At 35.4% G+C, this 9,517-nt stretch overlaps 1 protein-coding gene across 1 annotated transcript; it reads right to left on the bottom strand.

Moving 5' to 3' along the window:
- Positions 1–1,146: 1,146 nt before the first annotated feature.
- On the bottom strand, positions 1,147–4,784 carry LOC116889201 (protein CXorf21-like). Its single transcript, XM_032890358.1, has 2 exons — positions 4,648–4,784; positions 1,147–3,752 (listed from the first exon to the last, which is right to left on the bottom strand). Exon 2 carries the CDS (start codon positions 3,711–3,713, stop codon positions 2,805–2,807), a length of 909 nt encoding a protein of 302 aa, XP_032746249.1. The 5' UTR covers positions 3,714–3,752; positions 4,648–4,784; the 3' UTR covers positions 1,147–2,804.
- Between the last annotated feature and the right edge of the window lie 4,733 nt (positions 4,785–9,517).

The following is a 9,517-nucleotide window of genomic DNA, read 5'->3' as shown; positions in this document are numbered from 1 at the left end:
GAGATCTTGCCTAGTGTAATGACGCCTATGTACAAATACACAAACACAAAAACAAAAAGACACTTTCTGTTCGCCTTAGAGGAAAAGCACACAGTGATATGATTGGACCCAAAGTTCTAAACTATCTGTGGGGCACTTTTAAGATGATAATTATATGGTTTTAATATATTGATAAGTTTATAGCCAATACTTTCTGTCATTTTATTTACAAATAATGTTTCTATTTTCATAGTTTTCACACATGTATGAGCTATTAAATACTTTGTTATTTATCTAGCTGATTTCTTTCCGTCCTGTTTTAACTAAAAACAGTTGTGGACCTAACTGAACAATTACTTCAGTTTATTCTACCATAATAATTCTTATCAAACCAGTCTTTCATTCTTCATCCAAGCACACATGTAGTAATCCTACATTAACTGAATCCACCGTTTCAATGTTAGATTCAGTCTTAGAATCCTCAGGGAGACTAGCTTCTTTGAAAAAACTAACCCATGAAAAGGATCAAATCTGAAAATTTCAATAATCTGGGATATACTGTGTCCCCTCATGGTCACTGTTCCAGAGATTCCTGTCAAAAATGTTACCCAAGACTAGGTAAAGCCTTTTCTGGGTCCTACAATTGGTAGCTGCAATCCAAAGATGAGTATAAATTGTACTGACCTATACAAGCACATAACAACAATGTACTAAAAATATTTTTTTCATTAATTTATTTATTCACTTTACATCTAGATCTCAAACCCCCATTCCCCATCTCCTCTCAGTTCCACACTTATAAATCCCTTTCCCCATTACCTCTTCACCTTCTCCTTAGAGAAGGAGAAGCCCACTCATGGATCCCACCCCACCCTGGCACATCCAGTCTCAGCACAATAAAGTACATTCTCTCACACTGAGGCCCAACCAGGCAGTCTAGTAGGAATATTTAACTTTGTAAAGTTATTCCCTGTCAAGAAACATGATGACCATCCCCATCTGTTGACTCACTAATACTTCCAATTTCCATAAAAAACTAATATTTTCTGCACCTGGAATAATGAGACAGATACTAATTATCCCAAATGAAGAGTGTTGTTATATATGGGATACTCATAATGAAAAATAATATGAAGACTATTTAAATCCAAACTATATAAAATCACATCCATATATGAATATTTTATTCCAATACTGAAGTAAGCAGGTATGAGGTCACAATAAAGCAGCACACAAAATATACCATCTTTATTTAGTTATTGCATTAATTTTAGGCCATTTTAATCAGGTGACAGCATATAATATGTATTTTGATGAAATGGAAAAATAAGCATAGAAAAGTGTAATTTTTTACCTGAAGCTACAAATGCAGTATTAAATTTGATATTAGCTAAACATTATTGCTTTATATAATACGACATAACCTCAATACCATGGATAAAGTATTAATACACATTACTATGCTTAAGAAAATTACCCACAAGAATGCTGTATAAATATATTTCATTAAATTTTTTAAAGTACAAACTTTAATAAAATGTATTTTCATGTGGTAATCTGCATTGAAATATTAAAATCAAACAAAGCACCAGACAATATACACTATATTTTCAGTCTCTACATGACAGTAAATCAGTTTTCCAAAAACTGTTGCCCATTTTCTTTTCAGAATCAAACATCTGAATGATTGAAAGTGATTGAACAAATATGACAGATGATAAGGAGTGAGGGAGAGAAAAAGCAAGGTATTCTAAGTAGTTCAAGTTATGGGACTGCAGGAAAATGTGTGATTTAAAAAATCACAAGTTATGAGGACATTGAACTGGTTCATTCTATAGAATTTAATAAAGAACAAGGACTTATTCTGAAGACATTGTTAATAATAAACTTATTAAATATTATATATTCAAGAGAAGTTTATAACAGAAGCACTGTGTTTACAAGAAATGATCATTTCACTATAGGAATAATGTGAGTGTTTAGTCATGAGGTCTTGTTTCCAATTTAGCAATAGAATATAACATTTTTAAATGTGTATTAGGTTAATTTACTTTAAATTTCAAACTTTATCCATTTTATTTTATGTTACGTTAAGATCACGATTATAGAGAATCTAAATAGTGTAAAACATTGCCAAGAGAATCTCAGAAGTAGATGATGGTTTGCTATATACACTTTAGTCATTCAACCTGTGCAGCTTCCCTCCTCTCAGATTCAAAAACAACCAGGAATAAAACAGTAATATAAAAAATGTAATTCTTGTGTCAGTAGAGTTTAAAATAAAATAAAGTTTAATTCAAATGGAACCAACTAAATTTTCTATTTTTGTTTAATCTTTCCATCAAACTCTCTTACAAATATCAGATAAATTGTATTTTTCTATAGCATCTTCAAATCTACATACAAAAATAGTATATGCACATGCAAAAAAATTCTCCCAGGATATCCTAGTTGTCAGTGTAAATGTTCATGTGTACCATAAATAAGAGAATGATTATTGAAACATTGATCATATGCCTCTAAAAAGATTTTGATACAGCTCCATTGTCATAAACAAAACTTAGTGACAATATGTACATACAGAGCATACTAACTCAAGTGTGGAAACTACTAAAGGTGTCAAAAAAGAAAGAAAACATAAGTGGTCACAAATCGTATTTATTGTACTTATCTCTTACAAGAATTCAGATGAAACAAAATAATTTCTCAAAAAAAATAACACCACCACAAAGGAAACTTTGAGACCTAAAGAGTTAGAGAACACAATAGTTATTGTAGTTTCTAATTCAACCCAGCCAATCTTTAGTTGATTCCCTTTATAGATGTCATACAAATTCCCGAATAGCCTGGTTTGATATTTGTAAGTTAGGGGTGCTTAATTCCGTACTGTTTCCATGGGAAACATTGCGAAGATTATATAGTGCTAAAGAGTGAAGAAGGGCTTCTCGGGCTTTGGATGGCTCTATGTTCTGCTCTTGAGAAATCTGAAGGCTAATTTGATTCACATTGTTCATTAATATGCTAGAAGCCATGAGGTTGGTTATAGAGAGGCACCTGGTAAGATTTTCTTCCAGAAACTGTTTATAGAGTTCATCCACCTTTCTTTCCATATAATTATTAAGCATAGAATTAGAGAGAGGTTGCTTATGTAATAGCATGCTTTTTTCTCGAATTTCATCACCATTGACTACTTTTGAGGTAGATGTTTTCTCTAGAGGTTCAATTTTAGGAGAGTGTCCCAATGGTATGTCCACGGAAAGTAAAAGAGGACCATTGCAAACATCATCATGTATGTGTTCCACAAAGCAGCCGGAATCGTACATGTTTCTAATATGGTCACCTCCTATCTGTAGGTCAGGATAATTCTGGCAAATACTTGTACATGACCAGGATCGATATAAATCCAGTTGTGTTTCATCATGTCCCCTCTTTGGAATGGGCAGTGCAACAGATACATTTCCTGGAAGAGCTGTACTTTTGCATTTTGCAACAGTTAGATCATCCACACATTTCATTTGTGATGTATCATTGTCTTGTTCAGTTAGACTTCCTTCTATAACTTTCTCTTGACTTCCAGTCTTTAAAAGGGGAAGTGAATTGTCCTGTGTACCTAAAAGCTTATTTTCCCAATTTTCCTTTTTGTCATTTGACGTCTTGCATCGTAGTGGTTTGTAAAGTTTTGCATATCTCTGTTCTTTGTAGAAGAATTCAGTTAGGAAGGCTTCTCCAAGCATTTTCTTAGACAAGTTATAAAATATGAGTGAACTATATTCCTAAAACATAAAATAACTTATTAGGGCAATGGAATATAAAATTTTCTCTGACATAAACCATGTTTTAGGGAAGAACTGTTGCTTACAAAACAAAGAATGAAACTAGAAATATTTTGATTCCTTTTACCACTGTTCAGCAATGAAGAATTTATTTATTTCTGGCTCTCAACTTTCTCAACAGTTAAATTATAATAATACCCCTTTCCATTTTTATTGGGCTACTGTGAGTATATCATATAGGATCCATGCATGTGTTTAAAAATTTGCAAAGTCCAAGAACATGTATAATGCTATATTGGGCTGGGGAATTTGTTAGTATTTATTTAGAAATTACTAAACTTCCTTGCCTTTTATTATCCAAAAGTGAACTGAAATTAAAAAAAAACCTATTGAAATTTTTTCTGAACTAAATTATAATCATAGCTATCTGTTTTTCAATAATGTAGGTCTCTGCTTTTTCTTTCTCCTTTCTTCTTAATTTTTTTCTTTTTCTTCTTTTGAACTCAAAGCTTCCTTCCTCATTTGCTGTTTCATGCTTCTACATCATTTATTAACACAATTCTAAGAGTTTCAAATTTCCCTGTAAAATCTAGGTAAAAAACAGGCATGATGCTTCACTCCTGTAATTCCAGCATTCAGCAGACTGAGGGAATAGTATCGTAAATTCAAGGTCGGCATGGGCTAAATGGCAAAACCTGCCTTTTAAATAGCAAAATTGAATGTCAACTCTATAAGAATGAAAAAGGTCAGTGGCCTTCATTCCAGATAAAGCTTTCATCTCATAGATCTATGTTATATATTATACATGTTTCCATGAAGTTTATCTATGTTATTATTTGAACGAATTTGAGAAGAAAATGAAACACAAATAAAGCAAGTAAGAGTTCAGACTCACGTTTTCCAAATATCAGGATACCTAAAGATTTGGTCCTCTGAGATGCCAACAGTCCAAATTCAGAGATAGTCCTTTCTGTCTGGTTTGCTTCTCAGTGTCTGCGCACATCGTACAAAGGATGGCAGCTTTAATCATATAAATTGGTTCTGCTTTCCGTTATTACCCCAGGACTGAAACCCTAATAGGAAAATGATGTGGGCTGGTCACATGTGTGGTATGGTAATGACCATGTACCAAAAGAGGATCTTGAAAGTGTTTCTTCAAGTTTCCCAATGACAATTAGTGGGAAAATGTTAACAGTTATGAGTTCTTAATGTATGTGTAATAGAAGAGACCGGGTTATTTTACTTTTAGTAGGACAAGGTGGAGCGGCCTCAACATCTTTCGTAAAAAAGCAATTTTAGAAACAAACTAATTGAGTATCAAAGAAACTGATTGAATAAGTTATTACTACATCTATGACAGAAATAATCTTTTTAAGGAAATTTTACATAAATCTTTTAACATTTCCTTAAAAACCCTTTAAAAAGCAGTCTCTCTCTCCCCCCAGAAGTCACTAACTGTCAATAGATCTTCAGTTATAGGGTGTGGGGTCATTAGCCACTCTGCCTTCCACGTTTGAATGTTTACTAAGCTTGACATTGTACAGGTCTTACACAGGTATTCACAGCTGCTGTGAGTTCATGTGTGCTGTGGTCATGTCCTGCATTTTATAACCTTTCCATGCCTTCTTCCACAATGGTCTCTGAACATATGGAGCATGTCTAATGATTTTAGGATACGAAATCGGTTGTTTCTTTATTTGATTTTGTGTTTACAACATGGTCTCACAATGTAGCACTGACTGTCCTAGAATATGTTATTGAGACTGGCCTTAACCTCATGACAATCTTCCTGCCTCTGCCTCCCAAGAACTGGGTTAATAGGAATGTGTCAACATATTTGGTTATGTGACAAGCATTCTAAGTTGTCATGTAGATCATTAAAGAAAGATATTATTTTCCATTTTACAGAAGAAACAAAGGAAAAGGTATATATTTTTTGACAGTGACAAAACTAGTAATAGAAGTAGACATTTCAGCAGACAGATTAATATTCCATGCACTTAGGCCTGGCAGCCTATGTTATGTATATATGTAATGTACTCTGCAAGAGAATATACACCGATTCCATCATGAATTGTGTGTGTCATGTGTCAAACACTATTCAGAATATTTCACACATAGCAATTTGATCTTCCTAAAATTCCAGGAAAGAGATATTGTTTTTCCTTATGAGAAAAACCAGGCACAGAGAGAAGTTAGGGGTGTTCAATTTCAAGAAGTGTAAGAAGTTTTGGAGAACCCTACTATTAAGGTGTCATAGGCCATCATGTCCAGATAGCTCTCCAAGGTCAGGACAAAATGGAGGACTCCTTCTAGGTTGTTAAAATTATCCTCCTGTTAGAAGGATTACAAGAACAGCCAGTGAATTGAAGAAATAGGTCAACATCTCACACTAGAAGGTAATACAAAACTTAAAATATATATATCTTATCAATGCTACTACAAAAGGAATATTAAAAGAAAATAGAAATTTTAAATCCCTCCTAACACATTTCCTCACTGGTTTATATTCATGTACTTTTTCCTTCATCCCTACATTCCATTGGTCTAAGTTGTGCCCACCAATGCCCTGTCTTTAAAAGGTCTGCCTTTCAAAACTAACATTCCATTTCCATACTTGGATTGCAATAGTTGATTCTAATCTTGCCTCCACACATGCAACATTTGTCATACTAGTTGATCTTCCTTTCATATGACCTAAAGTCTTCAAAGCCTTGTGCTTACCCATAGATTAATAAAAATGTACACAATATACAATTGTGTGCCTCAAAGTAAAATATCACAGCAAGCTATTTTTATTTAACAATCACAGCAAATCTTCAAGCTAAAATTATATGCATTTTTTACAATAATAAAAAGGCTCAGAAGTATTAAAATCAAAATTCAAAATGAAACCAGACATGATTTCCTGCATTTATCTCCATTTTCATCTTTTAATTTTTATGTGCTCCTAAATCTCTAATAACCAGCTTACTTAATTGCAAAGACAAAAAAGTCAGCAATTATCATGTTTTAACATTTCTACCATCTACCTCAAGCCCAATATCAATGACTCCTTTTTTTTTATAAACATGTGGAGCCTAACTTTTACTGATGAGTGGTAAATGAACCAAAATGGCAAGTCTCAAAATAGAATAAGTTACTCTGTAAAATCTACTGCTAAAGAGACAAAAAGATACCCTCTGTATTTCATAGGCATTGTACTAACAGCCCTGAGATAAACCAAGAACTTCCTCCTCAACTGCTATAAGATTCCCCAAATACTCTCATAGCCTGTGATCTCTGCTGTGAACTCATCATCTATGTCTCTGCAGTGCATTTCAATAAATCCCTACTTTTGCTGTTTTCATTTTGGGTAAATATTATTGGTAAACACATTTTCAACTTATACACTCCTAGCTTTTTCCAGATGCTAACTCAAACTTGGCTTTCTTGACTTTTTCTTCTCCCCTAAAACGCTGTACTCTCTGTTCCTGTCTAAAGGAAACTCAGGGACAAAAATGGAATAGAGATTGAAGAAACATCCAGAGACAGTCCCACCTTGGTATCCATCTCATTCTCACACACCAAACCCAGTCACTATTGCTGATGCCAAGAAGTGCTTGCAAACAGGAGCTTAGTATGACTGTCTTCTGCGGGCTCTGCCAGCACTAAACAGACTGAAATTGATGCTGGTAGTCACAGCCAACCATTGGACTGAGCCCCAGGACACCAATAGAAGGATTATGTGAAGGACTGAAGGAACTGAAGGGGACTGCAACCGGATAGGAAGAAAAACAATATCAACTAACCAGATCCCCCCAGAGCTCCCAGAGACTAATCACCAACCAAAGAGTATATATGGATGGGTTCATGGCTCCTGCTACATTTGTAGTAGACGATTGCCTTATTTGGCATCAATGGGAGGGGAACGCTTGGTCCTGTGGAGGCTCGTTGCCCAAGCATAAGGGGTATGCTAAGGCATGAGGGAGAAGTGGGTAGGTAGGTGGAGGAGTATCCTCTCAGAGGCAAATGGAGGGGGAAACAGATGGGGGGTTCGTGGAGAGAGAACGGGACAGGGGAAACATATGAAATATAAATAAATAAAATAAAAAAAAACATAAATAAAAAAATGCTTTATTCTCACATTTTCCAGCAATATATATGTGTGTGTGTGTGTGTGTGTGTGTGTGTGTGTGTATATATATATATATATATATATATATATATCCACATAGTATGCTTTGATTTTATCTTATGAATTTTCAGTTCCTTGAAGACAAATACTGTCTTACCAATGATGTGACTTCCAGCAGTGTGCAGAATCTAACCGTTATTATTAATTATACTTATTTTCTGAGCACCCTACAATGAAGCCACACTCTTTCAGGATCATCATCCTCACTTTAACATTAACAAAACTGAACTTTCACCAAGTTGATTGTCCCAGTCTCTTCTCTTCTCTTCTCTTCTCTTCTCTTCTCTTCTCTTCTCTTCTCTTCTCTTCTCTTCTCTTCTCTCTCTTCTCTTCTCTTCTCTCTCTCTCTCTTCTCTTCTTCTCTCCTCTCTCTCTCTCTTCTCCTCTCTCTCTCTCTCTCTCTCTCTCTCTCTCTCTCTCCCCTCTCCCTTTCCCCCTCCCCCTTCCCCTATTTCAAGACTCATGTCTCATGTGTATCCCAGACTGGCTGTAACTCTCTAAGCATTTAAACATGGCCTAAAATTTCTGATCTTCCCGATTCCATTTCTACTGAGTGCTGGCTGGCATTACAGTTATGTGCCACGGCTCCTACTATATGTGCTGCTAAGCATAAACCCAGGACCTCTGAAACACTAAGCATTCTTCAAGTGGGCTGCATCTTCAGCCACAAATCCATTCTATTAGTTGGTAGAGCCATGTAATACAATATTGTCTTATTGAAAATAATTAGGATACTGTACTTAAGAACTTAACTTCCATTATAGACCCACTTTTGGCAAACTCCTCGGGGAACAAATATGTCAGTAACTTAAAAAAAAACAAAGGAAAGAAACGCTTTGGTCTGGACACATCATTGCTGTTTAACAGTGTATACTGGTCTTCAAGAGGACCAGAGTTCAAATCCCAACATCGGTGTCAGGAGGCTCCCAACTGGTTGGTTGCTTGTAACTCCAGGCCTCTAGGGCCTACCCTCTTTCCTTCAGATAGGCACAGATAACATAATGAGTGCACACATGTTCACATAGGTGTCGATATGAAATTAAAATACTTTTTAATCTTAAAAAGTTGTAACTAGAAAATATACACTAAGAATGAACTGTGGATATAAGGAAGAGGAAGCAGACATTTTACACAGTGAGCAGAGAGTGGGGGTGGGGGAGAAGAGGAAGTGGCAGGAGCTGCAGGGACTATTGCACACATTGCAAGGTTGACCTCAAGAAAAAAAGGGCAGACTGCAAAGCACATTTCAACAATGGAGCCCGGTGGGAGAGAGGAAAAGAGAAGTTTCCTGTGTCAAGATTCAGGGAAATATTGCTATGTTGGTAATGCCCCGCCTGGCTCTGTTTGTACTGACCTTACAAACTAAGACAACACGGGTTTATTTGACCTTACAAACTAAGACAACACGGGTTTATTTGACCTTACAAACTAAGACAACACGGGTTTATTTGACCTTACAAACTAAGGCAACACGGGTTTATTTGTCTCTTTTCTTCACATGCCACACTGTATTTTAATGATTTTTTCCCTCTTCTCTGTGCCAGAAGAGGCAGGAGTGGCCAAAATTAGCTGACCTCCCTTTCTAAAC

Source organism: Rattus rattus, chromosome X, assembly GCF_011064425.1.
Source record: "Rattus rattus isolate New Zealand chromosome X, Rrattus_CSIRO_v1, whole genome shotgun sequence".
NCBI lineage: Eukaryota > Metazoa > Chordata > Mammalia > Rodentia > Muridae > Rattus > Rattus rattus.
Note: the sequence above shows the minus strand (reverse complement) of the source record. Positions and strands in the feature narration are given on the sequence as shown.

Coding starts and splice junctions, on each gene's coding strand:
- LOC116889201 (XM_032890358.1), bottom strand. CDS start 3,713: ATGCTTGGAGAAGCCTTCCTAACTGAATTCTTCTACAAAGAACAGAGA.